The 24935-nt window shown below is 42.7% G+C and overlaps 1 protein-coding gene across 1 annotated transcript in view; it reads right to left on the reverse strand.

Annotated features, from left to right (window-relative positions):
* Positions 1 to 24935, reverse strand: part of KIZ (kizuna centrosomal protein) — an 84622-nt gene that overhangs the window by 11465 nt on the left and 48222 nt on the right. The window contains exons 5-11 of the mRNA XM_010005115.1: positions 21244 to 21619; positions 18428 to 18665; positions 14386 to 14514; positions 13246 to 13410; positions 11795 to 11945; positions 8239 to 8398; positions 7165 to 7230 (exon numbers count right to left, since the gene is read on the reverse strand). Of these exons, the coding sequence (XP_010003417.1) occupies positions 7165 to 7230; positions 8239 to 8398; positions 11795 to 11945; positions 13246 to 13410; positions 14386 to 14514; positions 18428 to 18665; positions 21244 to 21619 (1285 nt within the window). The remainder of the gene's footprint in view (positions 1 to 7164; positions 7231 to 8238; positions 8399 to 11794; positions 11946 to 13245; positions 13411 to 14385; positions 14515 to 18427; positions 18666 to 21243; positions 21620 to 24935) is intronic.

The raw sequence follows: 24935 nt of genomic DNA on the forward strand, positions 1-24935 counted from the left end.
AGGAACATTTCTGCAGATGTAGGGGAATGCTTGTACCTGTGCTAAAGTTACTTTCTTTGTTGCTGCTGGATGCTCTTCCCATCCCTTGAGGCAGTGACATGGAGCCCATCTTTGATCCATGTGTACCCACCACACCTTTCCAGTTGGCATTGAAGTCCACATCTTTGCCAGGTCTACCAAAACTTGAGTGTGGACACAGTTTTGCATATATACCAGCCCCAGAAGATGGCTCCCTCAAGCTTTCTGTGCCTGCACTGGCTCCTCTTCCTTCACTACATCAAACACACAAACTACTTGTTCTTCACCTTTAAGACCCTTCAGAACCCAGCTTTGCCCTACCTGTCAATTATAATAAAATGCTGGGCTATCAATCCCCTCTTCTGCCTTAATTACACCAGACTACCTCGCCAATTAGTCCAGTCATTCCCCTCAAGCATCCCCTGTGCCAACTTACCTCCTACATTCCCTACAATTGGGAGATCCTTCTAGGAACTCCTAAGCCCATCAGCTCACTCCGTTGGAAAGCCCACCATTGTAATTCATGCAGGTTGCTGTGCCCACAAAGTGCCTGACAATTCTTAAGTGGTCAGCGTGCAGCAACTGCTGCTTTGTGTGCTGAGCAATCACCTGGCTCTTACCTCCTCTTACTCCACTCATCCCCTTAATCCCTGTGCCTGCAATATGTCCCTGTTGTAAGTAGGTGGAAAGGAAGAGCACAGATGTGCAGCACTGACCCACAAATCCAGCCCAACTGGGTGCACAGCAATACTTGCTTGGCCTGTGTAAGAAAGCACAAGCAACTGATGGAAGGTACAGTGCAGAGAACATACAAGAAGTACACTGCTAGGAGAGAAAACCCTTGGGCACCTGACTGAACTGAATCATGCCACAAAACCCTTACATAGATCAGTGTATTTCCTTGATAAAACTGATGGCCATGTTTAAGGTTAAACACAACTTAGTTCAAAAAGACACTTTTATTCTGGACATATTACGTGTGTGTTTGTAATTTGTTTTACCCAAAGCATCTACCTTGCCATGCTATAACAGCCAGGCACACTGTCCCTGTTGCAGGCTGGGGACAGCCAGAGGCACGATGGGCTGAAACACAAATACACATTTTTCCCTAAGCACACAGCAGAACACAACAGCCCTGGTAAGAAAGATGAACCTAGTGGAGAAGGGGTGGGGGGAGAGGGGGGAAAGAATGGGTTTAGACCATGAGCATGTAGACCAAAACCCCTGGATAAAAACTGCAAGCACCATAGAAATCATTCAGTAGGGAGCAGAAGGGCTGGGAGGAGTGCTGCAGGCTGAGACAGCATTGCTGTAGAGCAACAGCTCCCCACAGCATCTTCCCAACAGCTCCTGGGCTGTACTGGGGCTCTTGAAAAAGCACCTCTCCCTTACCATAAATTCTTGCTACACTGTGTAAAAGACAGCTGCCATCTGCTTGGTGTTGTCCTACTGAACAGTTTCTGGAAGGGATGGCCTCACCACAGCAGCAGCTCTGCTGTTCCACAGACAGTCCAGCAGCAACACAGGGGTGAAACTGCCCAGTTTACTCAGTCTGAAGGGTCAGCCTGTACTGCACAGACACAACAGAACAAGCTTGATAAAACTGTTTTTAAACTCCAATTGGGATGTTAATAATGGGAAGTTCTTAATCTAATCCCTCAAGCAATACTCCAGCAGAAGGAAAGCTGGTGTGTCCCAGACATACCTCTCCTCACACCTAGGCATTGCTCCCTTCACTCAGAACTAGCAGAGGATCAGCAATATCACTGTTCATTAAAAAACTCCCTGCTTTTCAACTCTGAATTAATTGTGCTGTCAGCATGAGTCAAAAAGCATTTTTTGCAATTTTGTTCTGAACAAAATGGGTATCGTTTTCTTCACTAGCCAACAATTCCAGGAAAAAAACATCAGCGTTGCATAATGAACCACTATCATTTTGTTCTGCCAAACAGTTAAAGCCATCTTTAACCCAGAACATACTGTACTAGCACAGAACTGGAGACACTTTCTCTGTGCATTCCCCCTATAGCCTAGGTTGCAGCATCTATCAATTTATAGCCAAACATCTCAGCAGCTAAAAATGTGGTATGATGTAATTTTCTGCAAGTGAAGAGATAAGAAGGCTCTTGGTGTCATATGAGCATCACTTCTATCCTGCCTTCTATCCTGCTAATTGCATTACCTCTCACAGAGGAGGAAGCCCACATTTCCTAAACATGAAACCCAGCATTAAAGCCCTTCACTGCAGCAACAGACCCAGCATAGGAAAATCATCTGCAGGCACCAAATCATGTTTCTACAAACAGTCTCCAAGTGCTTGACTTGGCCTGTCTAGAAATGGGAAAGGTAATCCACAAGGTTGCTGGTTTCTCAGATGCAGACTAGTAAAACATGTAGCCTGTACAGTTTGTGAGCAGAACTTAAGTCTTCAACCTGAACGACAAAGCATGTAAGCAAGCTGTAGCAGTAGTATAGTAGGTTATGCCCTGGTGAGAGAGGAATAAGAGCAGTTTGTATGCCACTCAAAGCTATAAAGACCTATCATCCATTACTTAAAATAATAATCAATAAACCCACATGCAAACAGAGGTAGTTGGAGGGCAAAAGACTCCAGTGCTTTCACAGACTCAACCCAGACACATATCAGCCTCCTCCTTCCATATGCAAACGAGAGCTCATGCCAAAAGGAACTTTGCTTTTCCTGTGTGTTTTTATCACCAATATACAGTTAGCAGCTTGAGTATTTCAGCTGCCACTGGACTTTAAAGTTAATAATTCCTTGAAAGGAATATTATCAGGATCTGCTGAGCCTGCAAGCTGTGTAACTTTACAGTTACCTTGGCAATGGTTGTTGCATCCACATTCAGAAGCCCTGGTAGGTCTGGGCTGCCATGCTGCTAGAGCAGTATGTACCAAACCAGAAAACTAACAATAGCTCCTGCCCAGAGGAACTTCACATCTGCACAAGCTCCTCCATCACATTACTACTAATTACTGCACTTGCAGATCATCTACAAAGAGCTATGCAGTATAAAGGTGGCCTGTCAGCTGGTGTGCCACTGCCAGCACACGGGCAGCTGCAGCACACGCTTCTGGCTCAGGACCAGAGGTGTGAGCACCGGGTGTACACATGCTCTTACATATACCAATTCCCCTTGTGATAAAGCAAAAATCCTGCATATGTGGAGAAGATAAAGGCTACCTGCAACTCTGACAGAAGGATGTGCTCTTCAGAGTGCAAACAGATGAAAAAAAATTCCCAATTAAACACTATAGTAACCAGAAGTAGGTCAAATACCAAAAAAGATCTCCCCACTTCTTTTAAATGGGAAAAAAAAGGATAAAAACTCTCATCATAACAACATACCAACATGCAATGATCTCCTCTTAAGAGCAGATGCCTGGATGACCAGTGGACTCAGGAGAACCCAGTGGAGCAAGCCAACCAGTGAGAATACCTTCTAGAAGCTGCTGCCTCTGTTTAAAGACTGAAGAAGGATTTTCACCCAGAATTCATAACCATAAAAAGAGTGAGGTCTTTCAGGAACTCAAGTTGAGCAGCATAAAATATCACTATAGTAGGTAATCCAAACTGATTTAAGCCAAACATACAGTCTCACACAGTCCCAAGGTAGTGCTGTCAGACCACAACAGCAGCAGCATTCATGTACAAACTTTTTCTAACAGTAGTTGCAAATGGGTTGATATCAAATGAAGTGAAAAGTTGAACAGACTTATTAATCCCTTTATTAGTGCATCTGAGTGGAACCTCAGGAACCCTTTAACTCCATGCTCAAAGGAGGACCTCACTGGGAAGGACATGTGGGCATGGTAGAAGTGTTGGCAGGATTATTGGCTCATTAAGGATAACCTAAAGAGGAAACCAGAATTGAATTTGTGCCCTTTCATGTCCCCTTATGATATAAGAAGAGCATCTAATTGTTTTCTTCTTAAGAGGGTTTTTCCTCCTTATTTCTATGTTGGAGATTTTATACCTGGAGAGTAGCTGGAAGGTGACACTCAAGATGTTGTGAATGTGAAGCCTGGTAAGTGGAAAAATAATGCCATCTTTATTCAAATGCTTTACAACTTTAACATCTGTTTAAATCAAATACATAAATTAAGGGTAAGGAGAGAATCCGGTTCTGTTGAAGATATTACAAACATGCCCCTTCAATAAAGTCATCAGTTTCCTACTCATAAATGAAACCCTTGAACAGCCATCCAGCAAAACAAGAAATAATGGATTTTATCCTTTTTAATCTCCCATTATTAGTCTTCCTCAGGAAGAGCAGAAAAGCTGAACAATTTCTTTCACATGTCTTCCCACAATAAAAGCCAAAGCATCCATGAAGAAAATGAGAACAAGCCCACATATCCTCCTCTATCCTTACATACCCTGGTAGAAAATAAGATTGCTAATAATAGCTAACTCCTCTCTGGGTGAGACCATACACAAAATGTAATCCTTTTAATGTCAATTATCACAACATTGCCTTCCACAAGCTTAGGACAAGGCTCTAGGAAAGAAACCATTTTTATGCAAGGAGCTCCCTTGGCCCCACACCTTTAGCTGACTACAGGTTGGAAAAGCTCACAAGTCCTGCAGGGATGGGAATGGCTCAGCAGACCTTTCAGTCCAAGCCTCCATTTTGAAGAGCTCCAGGTGAAGTCAGTCTTTGCATGATCAGTTTCAGGTGCCAACACCGTCTCCTAAGGGACATCCAACACCAGGCCAGCTACCACTCTAAAGCCCTTTTCCCCAAAGCCACATAGCTATCTCCTTCCTTTCCTACAGGCCTTAAAGAAAACACAGAAATATTTCTGGAATATTACAATAAACATTTCTGCAACAGAAGCAAAATAAAAATAAACCAAAATGACTGAAGCATTTGTGAAGTGCAGAAGACTGCTTGGAAGCACATACATCCAGGTCTCACAACAAAGTCGATCAAAACCGAAAAGCCCGAAGGCTTCCAGTATTTCAAACCAACACTTAAAGTCCTTAAAGAATGCACCAAGTACTAAAAAACAAACAAAAACCCAACCAAACAAAGAAAAGAAAAAGCCCAACCAAAATTTGTATCCCTTAAGCTTAGGAAAAGGTGTCAGCAAAATGGACACATACAGAATGGAAATTAATTATCAGCTCATCTAAAAACACAAAGCCAAACCCTCAAACAAGTCCTTTAAGCCCAAAAGACAACGCACAGAGATGCTGCCTCTATTTCTGGCACAGAACAATTTCAGAGCTCTAGGGCCACAGTCTACAGCAAATAATGATGAGCAAAAAGGAAAAAAGCGACAGGCTAGAAGGGCGAGGAGCCAGAAGAGAACAAGAAGCCCAGAGAAGATCATGGGCTGAAGATGAATCACATCTGAAAGGAGCAACTTTGCTTTCAAGTGAGATGTGAAAAGCCTCACTCCTAGAGACAACACGACCACTGGCTACTGGAAACATGCTGCAATAAAACAGTAAATAAAGCAGACTCAGAAAAAACAGATTTTAAACTGACCTTACTGGTTTCAGTGTTTAGGCTAGGGAGAGCTTATCAAGATTTTTACATATAGGAAGAATTAGTATTTGCATGCCTGTTCAGTTAGAAAACTATGGGAGAAGTAACGGAGGGAGATGTCCACCAGGGCTTGGCTTTTGACCAACTGACATCTAACACAGGAACCACTCACACAGACTGTCAGGGTCCCCAGCAGGAAAAACTGCAATACAGCATTTCCTGATAAATGTGCATATAAAGTTTTAGCTAAAACAGGACTGAAAAATTATAAAATTCAGTGTGGGGAGAAACAAACCAAAAGCACTGGCAGATCACAATTCAAGAGCTGGTAGTCTCCTTAAAAAAAAAAAAAAAAAATATTAGCAGTGATGGCATTAGTTGGAGAGAGCCACACTCATTCCTGACACCGTTCTTGCCGACACTCCCTGCAGTTCAAGGAGCTTAAACTGCAATCCTCAAATTTATATCCTCTTAAGTTACAAAACAAATTGAACCAATCCCAAGATTTGCAAAATTTTAGATTAATTTTCAAATGGGAAGTGTTTTCTTTCATTAAAAATATTTAAGTGGCTTTTAATTCCTCTGAAAAATCAGTGCAATTCATGTTTTAAAATACACTGCCACATGTGATTGAAGGACACTTTAAGAAGCAGGCAAACGGAACACATTCAACTCTGTAGAAAAAAATAAAATCTAAATTTTATTGGGCTAACATAGGAATATTATTGCTGCAGTATAATTCAGGAATAGAAGAACAACATTTTTACATTTCAGCTGCAAATTAGGCTCAAAAAGCAGCAGAGGAAAACCTCTATAGAGAAATGAATTGCTCTCTGAAAGACAGGCTATTTTGAAGCCATAAAACAGCAGAAAAGCAACAGCAAGTGTTGCATAAGCAGATGCCCTCGCACCTTTCTGTCAGAGTACACACCTGCATAAACAAACGTTTAGCCAAACATCAAAATTTATAAGGAAGCAACCCACCACTTTACAAAATCAGGCAAAAGCAAATTGAGACTCATTGCAGAGAGTCCTGCCCTGAATACTAATGTGTTATTGATACCCCAGGATGGAAACGCAGCGACATCTCGGGTTCCTAAGCAAGCCTCATACATCTGCTGCAGCAGGATCTGAACACGTCTTGATAAAACCTTATTGCTAAAAATTTTGTGTTATCAGGCAGCTTTTGTAACAGAGGCAAAGGCACGGCTTCCCAGCTAGCAAGGTTTTTCCCTGTGCTTATTCTAATGATACACATTCAATTACTCGAGAAAAGAAAAGAATCAAATCAGAAACATCTGTAGTTTGCCATATAATTACTGGATCTTCCCCATGGAGACTGACCTTTGTAACACTGATACCGGGACCTGAAAGGCTAAATGACAGGATATTCAGACGGTTTATATGTATAACATGATTACAAGGAATTAAACTGGTGCTGTTATTTTCCATCTTGGTTTATGTTAACGTAAGCGTGGAGTTTCTGATCTTACATTTAATCTTTGCACTCAGTATGTAGTAGCTGAATTTCCTCACTGTTAGTGGAGCCAAATCATTGAAATGCCATGTTTTGATTATCTAATAAAGTTGAATACTGGATTCAAGGTTAATATTCAGCCATTACTTTTACCTGTAATAAGAATCTTTTCGACCGCGCTTTCTTCCTTGCTCTCATCTTCACACCAGTTTGTGACTTCTGGATGTGAACACACCATAATGAAACACATTTCAAAGTTGCAGTGATCAGACTGGTTTGTTTGCTTTTAAGCCCTACTCCCTTTAATTTCTCACTTTTGTTATCTCTTGTTTATTGATCTAAACTATCCATTACCGTTCTTAAAAGAGGCGCCTACTGTGAACTTCCCTCCCATGCGAGGCTACCCTGCCTCTCTGTAGCTTCCAGAGAAAAAGGACAAGCTAACTAAATGTCTTAAATTATTTAAGACCCAATGGGATTTAGGAAACAAACAGCCCACAGTAACTCTGCGATCTCATCCGGCAGCAGTAGCGTAGATCATACCGACTGTGGAAAATTCATTTAAATCAAAGTCCCCGTCTCCTCTGTGGATAAAAGTCCTGTGAATTTAGGAGGCCTCAAGCAGTTTGTTTACACGTGCTGTGTATAGAGCGTTGCAACCTAATTGCCTGTCTCTTCTGGACTTTGATGTAAGGGATGCTCTGAGAGCAGACTGAGGCAAGTTGCCCTCGCCGGTTATTACACCGGGCTAATATATTGCTTCTTTATCTCAAGAAATTAACTGGGTTTTCACAAACGTGTTCACCTTCCAAGCTCTGAAACAGCCCCATACACCTTTCTCAGCATGAACCCTTTTATTTTTGAAATGTTTTTTCTGCAGTCTGGCTTTATAATAACAGGCAACAAATATATCCCCCAGTTTCTAAATGGTAGGCATCTTTAAATACATGCAAACCTACAGATCTGTTTTTGATAGCAGCCACAAGGCTTGCTTTTCTAATCTTCCAGAAAAAAAGTTGTCTGAATAGGCACCACTCATTTTAAAAAATAACAAGACTGACAAGTGATCCTGAGGTATTTAGGAAAATCCCCCAAAGCTCATCACAATTATACGTTAATTCACTAGTTGCTATAGTACAGCCTCCAGCAGATCTGGATGGAAAATACATGTACTCAGAGAAGGACAGGAATGCTGAGTGTGCAGCTGGACCTTTTAGCACTCGTTACCTTGTTCTCCTGCACCTTCGAGCCGGGGAGCATGTGTTTCCCGAGTTACTCCCCTGCTGTCATTGGGGATCAATGGCAAGCTGCAGGATGATTCATTACTCTGGATAGATGACCTATCCTCACACTCTTCTGGAAGGACCTCTCTCAACAACGATGAAGCCTGCAGCATTAAAAAAATAAAAATAGCCACAGCCTGATTATCCTCCGTCTTGAGCGTTTCCCAACATACTGTACTCATGGGGTACATTTCCAGGGTGTTTCTGTTAGATGTTAAGTTACCTCCGAGTTAAATCAGCACTAGCTCAGGAATTGCTTTCTGCCTTGAAGTAACGCAAACTTTGAAATACTCTTAATAACTAGGTTTTCTGGAAAATCTCAGTATTCCCCATCTCACACATTCAGAGTAAGCAAAACAGAGGGGCATATCAAATACACAGCAACAGACTGAAATCTCCCCATTTTAGGCATGCAGAAGTAAGGCAAGTTAACCCACAGCTACAGACTAAAACACCACCAAGCCCTATGAGTCCAAAGACATAACTCGATGCACAGCTTGCCCGAGTCAGCGACAGCCAGGCATGGGTCTGATTTTAATCCATTTTATTCCTGCATTTTTGTAAGGTTTGCTCTCTCCTGCCTGGGCACACAGCCCTCTGCAGCAGCACTACTTAAACCTCCATAGTTACACAGATTTTACATGCAAAAAATTAAGCTGGAAGCCAGTACCTTCACAGAGAGCTGAACGTACCATGAATACAGCTGAGTTAAAAGGAGGCTTATAATAAAGCAAGCACTTCTCTGGTTACCATCCACCTGTGTGGAAAGTACTGCATGCTGCTTCATAAAGCTCTCAGAGAGCAGGAGAATTCCTCCTTCCTGGCATTGGTTATTTCACAATGAGCAGCAAAGAGTTTTTGGGCATCCTTTGCATCTCTTCTTGCAGGGTGTTCCCCTCAGTTTTGTTTTGTAACACAAAATATAGACTTGAATCTTTAAAATTTACTCGATGTTCTGCTCTTTTCATCTCATTACTTAATAAAGCAATTATTTAATAAGAGAATAAGCCTTCAGCAATGAAGACCAAGATCTCAGAGAACTCCAGGTTTCGTAAGTTATTTTCTATGTACTGACCTAAGAGCATGGAATGGCTTCAAGTCAAAACATTTTGGACTCATAAGAAAATTTTTTTCTCCTGCATCTGCCCTCTCCTCACTAATCCATATTTACTCAGGAACCCAGAATGGCAACTTTGCAGTCTTAAACAAACAGCATGCCAAGTTTTTTTCTTTCTAGTAAACTTATGTATGGGAAGTTTTCACACAAAATGGATGCAAGCAAACTGCTACTTGATTAAAAAAATATGGAATTTTAAGTCTTATTTTCTGCATGTAAAGAATACCTTAAGTTATAGGCAGGGTTGGGAAATGTTTACCATTGAAATAAATTACTTTCCATGTAGCAGTCTATCTCAGTGTGGATTTCGCATGCCGTAAGTACTTTGTTTAACTATCTGCAGTATCAGTTAGCATCTAAATAGGCATGATCCACCAACATTGAATTTAAGCAATCAATGTAAACTTTAACACAGTCATTAACCCAGGAGGATTCCCACCAGGAGAACCAAGTCTCAGTGTTCAGAGTCACAATGACCAAGGCAACTCCAGCATGGCCGACATCTCCATCAGGGTGTGAAGGTATCAAATATGCTGCATAAACCACACAGGGCTAATTTTTACAGAAGTATAACTAAGCTGAAAAAGACCCTGGATTCCACAGCTTCCACAGCCAAAAGACTGTCCTAGTCCTAGCACACTGCATTCCTACCACACCAGCTCCCTATGGCTTGCCCATGTCCACAGGAACAATACCCCATTTTTTTAACAGCAGTAATGGGAAAGAACCCTGAGTGAAGAGAAAAACTGATAGTAAGAGAACATAAAACACACAAAATTCAGTATTGGAATGGGTGAAGGCAGTGGTGGAGAAGGTGGACCTGCTGCTGGTCATCACTAAAACCTTGTGGACTACAGGTGCTGATGGGGATGCAGATGGCAGACGTGGCAGGTCTGTCTGTATGGTCAGAAGCTCAAAGGCCTGCCTGCACTTCCCCCCCACTGCCTGCTTGTACAGGACCATTGTCCACTGGGGTTCTTGCCAGATCTTTAAGGCCTCAGAGAAGTCAGTCATCAACACGGGCCAAAAATTAAAACTTTGGAGTAAAAAAATATTGAAGATCTGTAGATGCGGATCGCTTATGAGTTCACTACGACATTACAAACGTCTTTCTGGTAAAGCAACTGTTCTTATATATGCATGCTGTGTCATTTATATTGATCCTGGTTTGTGAAACCTGCTTGGAAATAAAGTATTTCAGAGCAGGGGACACATCCTGACAGTACAAATAATGGACTGGATCCACTTAATAGGTAATATAAATATTGAATGCATACATGTGGGCCACAGTATCGTGTAGCAGCCAACAGATTATTACTGCATATGCTGTATTACCTGTAAAGCTCATGTTACTGAGCTTTGACTTTCTGCTGGCGACAGATAAATACCAAACAAATTTATAATTGCATGTAAAAACTTTCACAATGATGCAGTCCTTGCTCATCTCTTCTACTTGCCCGAACATTTTAAGGACAGAATACAAATTACTTAACCACATAGAGAAAAAGAAGTTAACCTGGCTGTACCTGAAAGTGTACAACAGACTAAAATATTACATCTTCTTTACTTGCCTCAAATTCTATTTAAACTAGAATGCAGCAGAGCAGTTCAAACTGTTTTTTAATTTGTTATTAAAAATTAAAGGAAAAATATTTTTGGCAAGTATTTTTTGGAGTGGAGCACAGGGTCAGCCCATGACCAGTGGGCTGACTGGCAGCCTGGTTGCCTCCCTAGGGGCAAAAGCAGCCAGCTGAGTTGGAGGCAGCAGGGATCAGAGCCCTGCCCTCCCCACACTGGCTGCTCAGCGTTGGCAGCAAAAGAGATCAGGGCACTCATGGGTCTACTGAACACCAACTTTTTTTTTCTTTTTTAAAGAATTAGTTTATAACCTTTTGTATTTTAAAAAATGAGCATGGTACTATTTGTAAAATGCTTTGTGTATTCACTGTAGCAAACATAACTCTGTTTAAAAAAATAATAAAAAAACATCATTCATGATAAAAAGCTACTAAGCCGCAGAGAAAGACAGATGATATAAGCCTTGTGATAAATTCGCACCACAGCAAATCTGTGAACTTGCTTAAATAAATAACTGTTTTAAAGGGTGACAACCAGAAAGGCTCCTGGAGACGTTAAAGGGGCTGTTTCTCTAGTGGGATGAAGAGCTGTACGCGTTTGCCTCAGGACAACTGAAAAACCTGTATTCTCTCCTCACCCACCTCCTAACTGTCTCTGAGGCTGATTAACGCACACAGACTGCTTGTCATTCCCTTAAAGTCCACCCACCTGATTGTGATAGTGACACAGGGCCTGTCTCACCTTAATGGTGCAAATTACCTTCTGGGTGTCATTGCTTTAGATATTATTAGATGCAAGTGCCAACCTGCCCGTCCTGTGCCTTGCTGCTGGAAACCAGCAGGTTTTCAAACATCTCTGCCACTTCTTCCGTGAGCTGAACCTGGTGACTTTTCAAGAAGGAGGCATGGTTGCTCAAGCAAGTCCGCAGCATTTCCACATCCCACTGCTGGTCTGGCCTGAGAAACAAACCCAGGCACCATTAGTGAGGCACCCCATGTATAAGACTCACACAGTGCCACGTTATGCATTTATCTGGACAAGCAAGTCAACATGCAATGGGAAAAGCAATCACACATTTGTCCTTCATTCCCAATTTTTCTTTTAAAAGAGCCCAAAGTGGAAAATTTAAGAAGTCACTCATGATTTCTGCAAATGTGGGAAGGATGGGCAGGGGTGATCACCATCACATCTATCCTCTGGATCTGTCCTGAGACCCAGGGTTAGGAGACATTACGCCTTCCCTGCAGTCCCTGGTCTCAGTGTTGGGCAGACCTCACTCTCTCCATCAGGCACTCTGCTGGACACCCGCTTCCCCAGGCTTGGTTGGGTTGTTTTGGTTTTTTTAGAATTCTTTGTTATTTTTGAGCAAAAGTGCCTTTTAACACAGAAAATGTAATTACTGCAGTCTTTCTTGCCAAAGATGTTTGTTTTTCCAGTTGCTCCAATGACGTTTCACAAACAGAGGAGTGAATTCCAATTAACTCCACAAGTGTTTGTCCCTAAGAAATCATTCAAGGAACACAACAATGTATTAGTGCTCACAGGCATATCAACCTCGAAAGAACCACCAGGTATGGTTAACTAGACCATTCTTCAGTGCTCACAAGTGCCCCAATCCTGCTAACACTTGAGCACTGCTGAGCCTGTAACAGGGAGGAAGGTCTAGACAGAAGCTAAGAAAGAATGGAAATTGTTTTCATTACTGTATTAGAGACCTTAAAAAAAAATAAATTTCTTGCTTGTCCTTGTGACATACACACAGAAATGAAAAAAAAACATTTTGAATAACTGTGGTTTATTGTTTTTAAATGCAATAGGCATCTTCTGCTTCACAGAAAAATAATTTCCTTCTCAAAATTACACTCCTCACCCTTACGTGCCTGTGACTTGTGCTGAAGATCACGGAAATTACTGGCTAAGAGGTCCCTGAAGTTAATGTTTCCTTCCCTACCAAAGCAGCTTGGGTGGGAGGTGACTGGGCAAAACAGGGGGGACGTGGCCTGAGTGCTGCCTGGCAGAAGAGAACCATCCACGAATGAGAAGGAAAATAAATTAACTTGCTTTAAGTTCTTGTTTTGAGTTGCACAGCTTCTGCCAAGATGCTTAAAGATCAGCACTTGGACATCTTTATTTTCTACTGCGAACAGAGGGCTGGCCCCAGGTCTGCTTTCTCTGCACCAGAGAGGAAGAGCAGACTCAGGGAGGACACAACATAGTGTTAATCACACCCGTGTCCAAGCTTTGTGTTTGCGATACCTGGTTTGCTTTTCATCCTCCACTCTACCTTCCACATCAAGTGTTTCCTCAGGTAGGAGGCATGTACCCAGAGTGCTCTGTAATAAAGCCTGAAGCTGATGAAGGACGACTGCTTCGCATTCTTCAAGGTCATCATCTTTCAGACTGCCAGCCCGATTACAAAAGCTACAAAAGAAAACAGGTATCACATGCAGCATTTATTTAAAGCCCAGACAGCCAGCACTGGTTTGGAGGCAAAAGCTGTAACACTTCTAGATAATGGGATAACTTGTGGGACAGTCCAGAGGAACAAATATCCATGATGCTCTATGTGAATAATACAGAACAGGACAGGCTGGAGGGGCCAGTTCGGTTTGGAAACCCTTCCACCTAATTCCCTAAAAATTCACTAAACATCAGGTGGGAATCCTAGTTGATGGAGGCTGGTGTAAAATTGTGAATAAAATTACAAAGCTGTTCCCAGTTCTTGTAATTAAAAGGTTGTGCTGTGGAGGGACAGTGAGGCCACTCTCACCCTGGTTTTGTTAACACGTGGATTTTGGTGATTCTTTTTGCTCTTTTACCCCAAAGAGGAAGTTATTTTTTCTGGTTATTGTTGTCAACCTCAGTAAATCATACTAGCATTACGAGCTAAGGGGACGCTCTCTTTCTTGGGGATAAGTATTTACTTCATCTAAGGAACCTGCAGAGCAAGGCTGCAAAAAACACCATGTTTAGGCAAGAGCATTTGTTGGAGTAATTTGCGTATGTGCTTCTAAGTGCCATATTTCAGCTCTCTGATGACACTAAAACGGTAGAAGGGGAAGGAAGCCTTTTAGCAACTGGCAATGTTTGTTTGCAGGAGCCCACTTGCTCTTTGCACTGGCCATTTGTTACCACAAGAGCAGCATCCCTGGCCTGAGTCTCAACAGACTGCTGCAGAGCTGCTCGGTAACAGCCTCTCGCCATTGCTCACCTGAGCTCAATGAGAAGCATGTAAGCAATCAACAAAGTTATTACAAGCATTAACATTAGGCTTAAGGCAGGAAGCAAACAAGAACAAAGGGGGCATGGAGAGAGGAACAGACAGCACTGCCCTTCTCCTGGTACCTGCCAGGGCAGTGGAGAGGAGCTGCAGTGCGCTGGTATGTTGGCACTAACCTGAGCAGCTCGGCTGTCCCCACTGTCCCCACGTGCTGGTAAAGTACCCGGTGCTCAGGGCTTGTCCTCCCCGCCACATCTTCTATCAAATGAAGTGCCTGGGACAGTCCCACCAGCATCCCACAGTGCCTGCAGGCAGAAGAGCAAACAGGGCTTGAAGTGACCCGAGTTACAACAGGTATTTAAATCACATCCCCATCGCATGCATTGGAAAAGCAAACACCCTCATTTTTATATCAAACAATAGCAAAAAACACATTGTATGAGCTCTGCAGAAAGAAAAAAAAAGAGGGCAGATAAGAAAAAGAACAAACCAACATACAAAAACCAGGCAAAGCCTGAGATGCTGCACTGAAATTACCCTGCCCATACTAGTTTAATTCCTTCACCTCCACAATCAGAATAAATCTGGTGACCACCTAAAGGTACGAGGACATAACTGGGACCTCAGAGGGGTTGTGATGAAGCTGCACTTCTATAATGATGCAAATTAGGACTTAAACATTGAAACAATACAGCAGGCTAATCCTTGAACTGGGGTGTAAATGGCTATTCAGGTCCATCCCGGCTTTCTGCTTTGTTGGGGACTTTCCAGGCCAGGTCTCCCTCAGCTGGGTCTGTGCCCCCAGAGTCCCACATATAATAATTTTCTTTTTGCCTTTTTTTTTTCTTTGTGGAAACGGACATATTTATACTGTTAACCTTGGTTTGTGCTCCCTCAAGTGAAGAGCTCTGTGCACAAAAACTTGCATCATTTTTGCAATCATGTTATGCTATACTGAAAGCTGTGTTTTCCATTGGACTGTTGGGTAACAACGAACAATTAAGTGGGAGCTGCCTTGCATTTAGTTGAGTTTCCTAGACATTTAATAAGCAAAACAATGCCAGGGGGATCACATATGCAGTTAAACAGTGCTTTTTCTTTTCCTCCAGTCTTACAAACCCTGTATTTTAGTGGCCAGCTCGTTTCCCATTGTTTTCCTCCCACTGGGTGGTCCTTCCAGGGTGCCACTCGAGAGGGATACAATAATAAAAAGGGAAGGGGAAGGAAGGGACACCAACATAAAGAAAAACAAAATGTATGACAATCTGCAGCAGGCTACGGATCAGAGGTCAGCAAACAAGAGGTCCTTCTCTTTTACAGGTTGCTTCCTGGAAACAGTCTGATTAAGCTGACAGCTTGAATTATGTGTTACATTTTGTAATGCACAATCCATCTGTGCTAAGTCCTCTTCAATGCAGCTGAAGCAGCACAGGCATAAGCTCTGCCTTTTTCCACCCCCTCAGCACAGGCCTTAAAATAGTCATCATCTTTCTCTGCACTAATTCTCTGAGACCCTCTCCCCCTTTCCTGCTCCCTGGGTTTAAGCCCTTAAAGAAAGGGCTGGATGCTGTAAGGAATGGTAAGAGGATACGGAGCCTTTCACCTCTGGTTCAGCTCCTCAGACCAACAAGGAGCAGCCAAGAACTGGAGCTATTGGGGTAGCTTCACCTGGCAGGAGGGGCAGTGGGTGCCTTTACAAGCCAGGCAAGGCCTCACTCACCAGTGGGCTCCGGACTGCAGACCTGATGGGAAAATAGATGGATCAGGCTCTAGCCCGGGACTGAGCTGGTGGGACATTTGAAGAGGTGTGTGTGTAACCTCTGGTCAACACAACCACCTAGCAGTGCTCCAAAACATGGTACTTAGTTATTAAAAATGGTGTTTTTACAAAATAAGGTAGCAAAATTGCAGCAACACACTGTGATCTGTGACTGAGACACAAAGCTAAATAACCTTTGACAGCAACGTCACCTTTCTTTGCTTATTAACCGGATGATGTTACTGCGATAACGATGCCTCTCGCTGGAAAAGGCAGTTGGAAATTAGACTGAATTCACCCAGAAAAAAAATACAACCAGCAAACACTTACTGTGGGAGAATAACCCAAAACTTAAAGAAAAACAAACAACAAGACAATGGTATTTCTGCAGTAAGGTAGGAAAGGCTTTTTCTCCAAAAAATATAAACTTGTGACTTCCTGACACGCACAAGGATTTTGTTTTGCCTTTCCAGTGAGCTGCGATCCCTGCCCATAGGGGCTACTTTCCCCTCCATCACTTATACCGATTTCAAATGAGACACCAAAAGTGCACAAATGACCCAGCGATGACAAGAGAGGAATGATGCTTCATTTGGATGCCTCACCTGTAACACAGATCCAGCAGGAAAGTCCAAGCTACAGAGATTTCAATTTATATAAATATAAATAGTTTTGCAAAATTTCCTCCTATTTATTCAGCCAGTGTAGGAATTTCATAAGAGTGGACTGAAGGGACCTGTGATGTTACTGATTCTGTGTATTGGTGGTGTGGTCCGTTCAGACCAAAAAGTTGCATTCTCATTGTTTGTGTAATTTATAAATTGAAATTCCTGTACTAATTACTTGGAAACCTTCACCCAAGATTTTCAGCTCATGAATTATCTTGAAAGTCTCCAGTGTGCTTGCTGCATTTCACTTGCATAGGAAAGATGGACATAGGAACCCCATCACTTACAAGGATAACAATGGAAAAGGCTGCTTATCCCTCCACAAGACCGTTCGTGCCTGCCATTTTTTAATTTTATCTGCATTTTAATTTTCAGGTAAAACTAATTAAAATTTGTATCCTTTCTACAGAAACAGCTTCCAGTGGTGATCCCACTTCTATGGCCTTGAGAAACGGAGGTATTCAGCTTGGCATAATGCGAGAGGAAACCTCCACTTTCTGGTTTCAGTTGTGCTCTGCAGATAATGCAAGCAGTGAAACCTTTTGTATAATTTAGCTGGGCTTCAAGAGCATTGCACAGTATTTTCATCAGTTTATGAACAGTGAGACATCACTAGTATCAACAGGGAGAGAACAAAAGGTTAAATTACCATCGCTCAGCTATGACTTCTCCAGCAAAGGCAAGCACTCTGTGCAACTTCCCTACGAAGTGTTACGATTAACAGGTGCTATACAAAAGAAAAACTGAGTAAAAGCTATTTAGATGTAAATTAGATGGTATTTCCATAGCAAGCAATGGTCTGATGCAAATGTGAAATGATAAAGTTACAGAAGTGTATATTGATGGCCACTGGTTTCTGTTCAGCTGTCATCTATTAAAATACAAACTAACATTGAAATCAGTACCCAAGATCATGAATACAGGAAGAATGCATGCATGAAGCAGATAAAAGCTGCAAACAACAAAAAAGGAACAAAAACCCAACCTGGATAAGAGCACTCCTCATTTTCCAGGAGTAAAAACGCTGGTTTCCTTTGTAGATGTTCCCTCCCCAACATACAGGCACCACCTAACCACCCTATCTAGTTATCTAGATAACTGCTCCAGCTAGGAGCATTTTGATGTGAATAGTGCCCACATAAGGTAGGGAGACCCAAGGAGAGTAGCACCCACTGTAATACAGCAGGTGCTATCCCCATGAAGAGATGACAGCAGTTGGCATGGGAGCAAAGCCAGCCCGCCCAAGCAAACTGAGCAAACCCCGTGGACCATCTCATAGTGGGTGCTGTCCCACCCAGGCCAAAAATCCAGCTGCAATTGATATTACAGCTGATACTCTATTATTGCAGGTGTTGTTGGCAATAAAACTCCATGACTTCCACAAGCCATGCATCTGTGCCACACTTTCCTCATACTTGCTCTTGTTCTCTCTCTGCTATTTCCAAACAAAATGCTCAATAAATGTAACTAACTGGAAATATTAACCCCCACAAAATACACTGCTTAGCAAACTAGAAGTACTATTATATACACTTGCTGAAATAAGATTTGTGTGCATTAGAGAACATCTATTAAATTTTAAAAACAACTTATCCAAGTCTGACTGGACTGAGTTACCTGAAGCCATTTAACCACAAGCACAGAGGTAGAAAGGTACTAAATAAATAGGTAAGACGTTTTCCCATTTGTATGGGAGCTTTAGTGCCCTGCATCAATCCAGATGTAAAAAGAGCCTCCAGGACACAGCCTAACACATACGTACTGGCAGAGGGAAAATACATTAGGACATACCTGTCTGGTGCTGAGCTGACCGAGGGCTTCTCCTGTGCTGCAAAGGGATTTGGTGGTTCCATTGAGGAGCCCTCCACAGCATGGGCATCCCAGCTGGCTCCTGGAGAGGCTGTTCCCTGTGGCACATCAGCAACACTCACCATCACCTCTTCGGCACTTGCAGGGACTGGGACCTCAACACTGCTCTCCCCGCTCGCCTCCTTACAAGCCCACTGATCACTGAGGTGAGGGTCTGGTGCTGTAAAAAAAACAACAAACACAACCGCCCCCCCCCCCAACATTATTCCCAAATATCAGGACCGAGGAGTACATGGTAGCGTAGGGAATTAAAATCAGATTACCTATGCTGTTAATTCACCTCTTTCACTTAACAGGCATTGATGAGCATCCCTCTGCTCTCCCTTCCCTTTGGTGAAGACTGGTTAAGGTTGGAAAGGACCTTAAAGATCATCAGGGTAGTGATGAAGGTAGATCTGGGAGTCCCTGCCCACGGCCCTGTGTCCTTCCACACTGCTCTCGCAAGGGGGAGTCCAGGGAGGCTCCAGTCTTGTGAGTTAGCAGCTCCCGGTGGGTGGGAGACAAACCTGGCACTCCTCAAAAACCATCACTACTTCACTAAATCATCTCCAAGGAATGATGAAGCAGAAGATGGAAAATGCTTTTCTTAGGGGAAAAAAGCACACCTGAAGAGGCTATTATGGTACACATTTTTTAACCTGGCAGAAGTACATACCTGGAGGCTTTTAAACTCTGCACATTAATTGCCTTCTCTAAAAGAGGAGAGTACAGGGCTGAATCGTTTCAAAGATGACAAATACGTGCCACTTATCTTTTTATAGATTACTCAAAAGTCAGTGGACAAGCTAGCACTGTAACAAATTAGCATTGTTACAGAAATTCCTACTTTTCCATAAAATTCACCATGAGTTTAAATTAACCAGCATTCACACACCTGCTAACACTACAGCACCAACATCTCTGCTTGTCTTGGTCACGGAGTTTCAGTGGTACCAAATCACTCAAGATTATGCCAAACAGTAGCTTGTACAAGGAGCGGCTCTCTTAGCTTTATTTCCAAATCTGTGAAGCAAGTGTGAGCAATATAAATGTCACTCCTGCACTTGCTAGAAAATGAGGATGGAGAGGAACAGAGGGTTTTTTTCCCCAGTTTGGGGGGTGGGGAAATAGGGGCCATTTTCTTGCTTTGTTAACCTGAGGGAAATGGGATTTGCTAACTCCTATGCTTTGTGCTGGCACTGCTGAGCAGCAGCCAGGAAGCAGCAGGAAAGGCTGGTGAATGCCGCTCTGCATTGAGCAGGCAGCACTGAGCTGAGCCCTAGGTACAGCACAGCCCAGCATCTTCATCAGCTGCTATCACTGCAGCATTTAAGGTCAGGCTTAGGAGAGCTGGAACAAGCCTGTTCCCTCCAGACATTACAACCAGGACTGCATTAGCCTGTGCACTTTGCAACACACATTTGGCAGCAGACAGACATCAAAAGCCCCCCAGGCAGTATGAGGTGATTACTGTGCCATTTGACAAAAAGCTTGTTTTGATTTTGAACCCAACTATACAGCTTCTCTGAAGGCAGAGATACTGCATTCCAGAAATTAAATGAGTATTTCTTTCCCAGACACGATGCTGGCCTCCTGAGCCTTCCCCATGAGGAGGAACCAGAGCTCCAGGGCTAATGGAAGCCAGGCTGGACTGGTCTCCTCCCAGTGCCAGCAAGGACAGACTTCCATTAAAATGAAGTGGCAAATACATTAGATGAAAGAAAATGAGAGTCAAACAAATTCCTTAGAGAAATAAAAAGGGAAAAAAACCCAACAACCTGAAGAAAAAGGATGCCAGGAAAACCCCAAGAAGTAGCACAGAAGATCACCTGATCTGGATGCTAGCTTTCCAGAAAAGAAAACCACGGTCATTACAAGAGAGCAGGAGTCCCTACATCACTAGGGTTGCAATCAGTTTCCATTATAAATAGCTCTATTTTAGCAATTGTTACAGGGCTTGGAAAACCAGCTTAAGTTGAAAATCGCTTGTTAGCTGGCAAGGCAAGGGAGAGTATTTCTGCAAGGTCTTAAAAACAGGAATAAACTGCTACTTAGCGATAAAACTTTGTCACTGCAACTTCAAAAACACATCCATTAACTTACTTCAAAGTAAGTTACCAAGCCAGTAGAACAGGAGAAAACACATCTTTCCAAGACAGCTGGTGGAGGAAGTAAAATTAAAAAGAAAGCTGGGAATTTGGGACACAGCCTTCAACAGAAGTGCCTCTTGTTTCAGAGCAAGAGAATCTCAGCTGAGGTCTGCCCCATCTTTCCCAGGGAAGCTGGGAACAAGGCAGAGCACCACCACTAAGTAGGAGTTAATCCAGCCACACAGGGGGGCACACTGATCCTCAGACTACATTGCCAAATCCCATTTTCCTAAATGGATGAACTATTGTGCACAATTGTTTGAGGGAGAAGGAAATCGACACAAAAAAGAAGTGACGTACTCTGCCAGTGAAGTAGGTTCACATTAAAACTCCTAAAATGAGGCTTAGACTACTTCAAGACAACCATGGGCACAGAGAACCTGGACAGGCTGAGCCCCCAGCAAGCCCTTGCCTGTCCAGATGAGTGTTCTGGGAGGAAATGGGAGTCAAAAGGAAACAAAACAGAGGAAAAAAAGAAAAAAGTGCTGCCACGATTCAGCCATGGCACAACACACAACAGGGAAAATCAGTAGCTGAGCATATCAGTCTGGTTGGGACAAGTGTGCTCCAGCCCCAGGCAGAGGCAGGCAGACACATGTCCCACTGTACCTGGGATGCTTCCCCGCCGTTGTTCCTTCTCGGGGGTGGCCAGTTCAGGATCAGAGGCTGAAGAAGTGAGATGCTTGGAGCCTTCCTCACTGGCTGCCAGGTCCTCACATCCTGCTGCTCCCTCCACTGATGCATGACTCTCTAAATCAGCACTTCTGCTCTCTGGACCAAGTCCTCCAAGCGAGGGACAGCACGAAGGCAGGCCGGGTGCCACACTGCTCTCTGTGGGCTGGGGGGGCTTTTGCCAAATGCTCAAATCTCCAGTGGCTGAGACAGCTGATGTGTGGTAGCCCATGAAGACTGTTGCTGGATGATACAGTTCTCTTAGTACAGCTGCCCCGGTGCTAATTCTTGCCTGTCTCCCAAGCCATGCCATCTGAAAAACACAGGTGGGAGACGGCTTAAGGAAACAGGCAGCATGTTGCAAACGAAGCTTCTAGAGGATTGCATGTTGATTTCTGGAGAGAAAAGTGCAGCAGAATTAAAGTATTTTGTATAGTAGCATTATTACACAAACACGTGGCATGCATTTCTTGCACCCTGCTCCAAAGAACCTCCTCCTGCCCCTCATCTCATGGTCTTCTCTAGAAGGCAATGGAATAAGGAAGGGTCCTCAGAAAGTCTAAAACATACATCTGCTATCGCTGACTTGTCTGTATATCCAGCTTTGCTCACAGCATGTCAACAAAGCAAGTAAGAATGATGAAAAAAACACTGTATTCATTGTCTTCCCTCTGCTCTTTCCTGTCTGTTAAATAACACCAAAGAGGAAGAACGACTACTCAGCTAACAAACTTGAAGATGAAATCACATTTTCCACAAGGCTATTTTTGGCACTAAGCAAAAAAATTTTAAATGGCACTTTCCTTCAAGAACTGTTGAACTTGCATAAAAATAGTTCTAACAGTATAATCACTCTGCTTCTAAAACCCAGTGTTTTAATACTTGCCTCTTTTTCTTTGTAAACCTACTCAATCAGAACTATTTAGGAGGAGTGGCTACTGCCACCACTACTACTGAAAGGTCACCGCCAGTTTATGCAAAGCCAAAATTAGCTATTGTAATACCAGTGTTCAGAATAAGCAGGGCTTACTTTTCAGCCCCAAATCACAGCAAGACAATTTACAGTCACCTCCATACCTCCCTCTTCTCTTTCATTGGCCTGACCTCTTCCTACCATACAAAGTCAGCTGCCAAGCCCAGCTTAAAGGAAACAAAGGCATCTTGTCTAGTCTGTGACCAAGTTTCATTTAAAAAGCTCAAATTCCACATAACAAGAAGCAAAACAAAAAGCCATTAAGTTATTTTAAGAAGGAGTAAAGGTTTGCTACTCAGATTAAGTTCACAGCTTATTCCATCACCACCGCTCTCGGGTTCCCCCTAATTACTTTTCAGGTCTTGGATGTGCTGCTTTAAAATGCGCCTAGCAAGTACATTATGGATTTAGCAGCTCCTGAATGTAATATTCCAAAACAAATGCAATTCAAACAGGTACAAGTGCAGAGTCATAGTAGACATACATCTCTAATAAGCTCCTCTTTGACTGCAGGAAGAAAAACATCTCTTCCTTGCCTTTGCATTCTTAAAACGAAAGTGTGGCAGTGAACATTTGTCTAGGAACTGGTTTTATCACCAAAAACAAAATAGTAAAAATGTGTTGGTGATTCACCTGTACTAGACAACAAAATGACTGAACTTCATGTCACCCTAGCTGGGAGTTAAACAAAGTCTGTGCACAAAGCACACTTATAACCTTTTGATTGTGGAGTGCAGGCTCCCCACTTCTCCTTCCACTAACAAACACAAGTTTTTTTCTTATTTTCATTGAAGTATTAGAAAAGAATGAGGATGATAAAAAAAAGCACACACCCTTCCACTAAGACTTAAAAAAGAACCCCATCTCTCACTGCAGCAGACCATCACATGAAAGCCAGGAAAGCAGAGCCAGAGGCTTGTCCCTTCCAGGTGCCAGGTGTTACTGTCACCTGGTGGCACTCTCTTTCAAGGAAGGATGCTCTGCCACTCACAGGCACTCCTGGAAGGAGCTCTATGCCCTATGTCTGAAAGATGCACAAGTCCAAAACCTTCAAAAGACTTCAAGAAAGTGTTTTGAAGTTGAAGCAGTCAGATTTCATTGCACAAAGGTTTCAGAAGCCTAGGACATACAGCTCTGGCAGCCGAGAAGGACCTCTTCAGTACAGGACCTCTTCTCCCACTTCTAACACCAGACTGCCATTACACTGGGCTCAAGTCCTTTCCATGGAGAATTGTGATTTTCTAGACAAACACTGTTTGGGTATTTGATTTCTGAGCTTAAGGACTCCCGTGAGAGTCCAAAAGGGTGCATATCCCACGGCTCAGAGAAAACTCAGATATTCACACTGGCATTTTAGAGGATACTGATCACCTCTAGGAGATTGTTCTTTGATTGTCCTGCTTGGTCTCCAAGATGTATCACCAACAAGGTTATCACTCAATTACTGGCATCCTGACTAGCCTGAAGAAAACCATTACAATACCAGTGCTGGTAAATAAAAACAGTTCCCAGCTGCTACAATCCACATCCTGGATATACCACTGACGGACTGCATGTGTTGCTGTGACTGATTCTCTGCCACATCACTGAGAACAAACTCTCTTATTTTAGACATAAGAACATTTTAAGTGAGGTGAAGGTGGTGGGAATTGGGCACCATCAGTCTGAAAAAAAATAAATTAAAAATCGAGTTACAGAGTAAGATTTGAGACAATCACATAGACAAGGCAGAAGGATGCACAATTTAGTTGAAGTTACCTTCGTAGTTTTATGGGGGGAGATGAAGAGAGGAAAAGACGGGGACAGGGGAGGAAAGAGTCCACAATCAAGCAGTTAAATGTAATTCAACATAAAGTGACATATTTAAGTGTGCATCAAGTTCTTGTACTGTCCAAAACCTGCTAACACTTTCTAAAAATCTAAGTCTCTGTAAGCCTCTCACGTTCTAGTATTTATGTAAACTTCTCCATAGGTTAGAAAGCATGTCTCCTACACCAACTGCTTTTAGCTGAAGAATCTAGCATTTAGAAAAAGCCTCACCTTTTCACACAGGTCTGAATTAAAAATGTAATTCGCAAACTGCTGGAGGCCTGCTTATATAGGTCAAGGTTGCTCGGGTTCATTGCTTTGTATATTACAGTTTAAAGAATGTTGTAAATTCAAGGTTTTTAACTTTTTAATCTATGGGGAAAACTTCCTATAAACTCAGATTAACGACTGCTAATGCACTGAAGAAAGAAAACTGAAAACCTTCCTTCTACTATAAAAACAAAATAGTGTGGCCTCTGTTTCTTTTCTGATAAGAGTCTTAAATACCAAACATTTAACTGCATAATAACATTTACTGGCAGCCAGGCAGCCTGCTTAGCAGATATATAAAGCAGGTAAAAGGAGAAAAAGTTAATTTCTTGGCTGAATGATTCCATCGGTAGCTATAGGGCAAACTAGAAAGTCTTTTAGTAAAGTAGCAGTTGATTCTTCTATCAATCTGCAGCACACATACTCTTCCAAGGAATGCATTAAATATGAAAATCATATCCCGTTATCATCTGTTCCCAGCTTTCAGCCCAGTAAGCTTTTCTTAATGAATGCTGTAGCCTAAGGGACAAGCATGCTGTTGGCTTTTCTGAATAATGGAGTGATGCAACCATTCCTG

Source organism: Chaetura pelagica, unplaced genomic scaffold, assembly GCF_000747805.2.
Source record: "Chaetura pelagica isolate M959 unplaced genomic scaffold, ChaPel_1.0 scaffold171, whole genome shotgun sequence".
NCBI lineage: Eukaryota > Metazoa > Chordata > Aves > Apodiformes > Apodidae > Chaetura > Chaetura pelagica.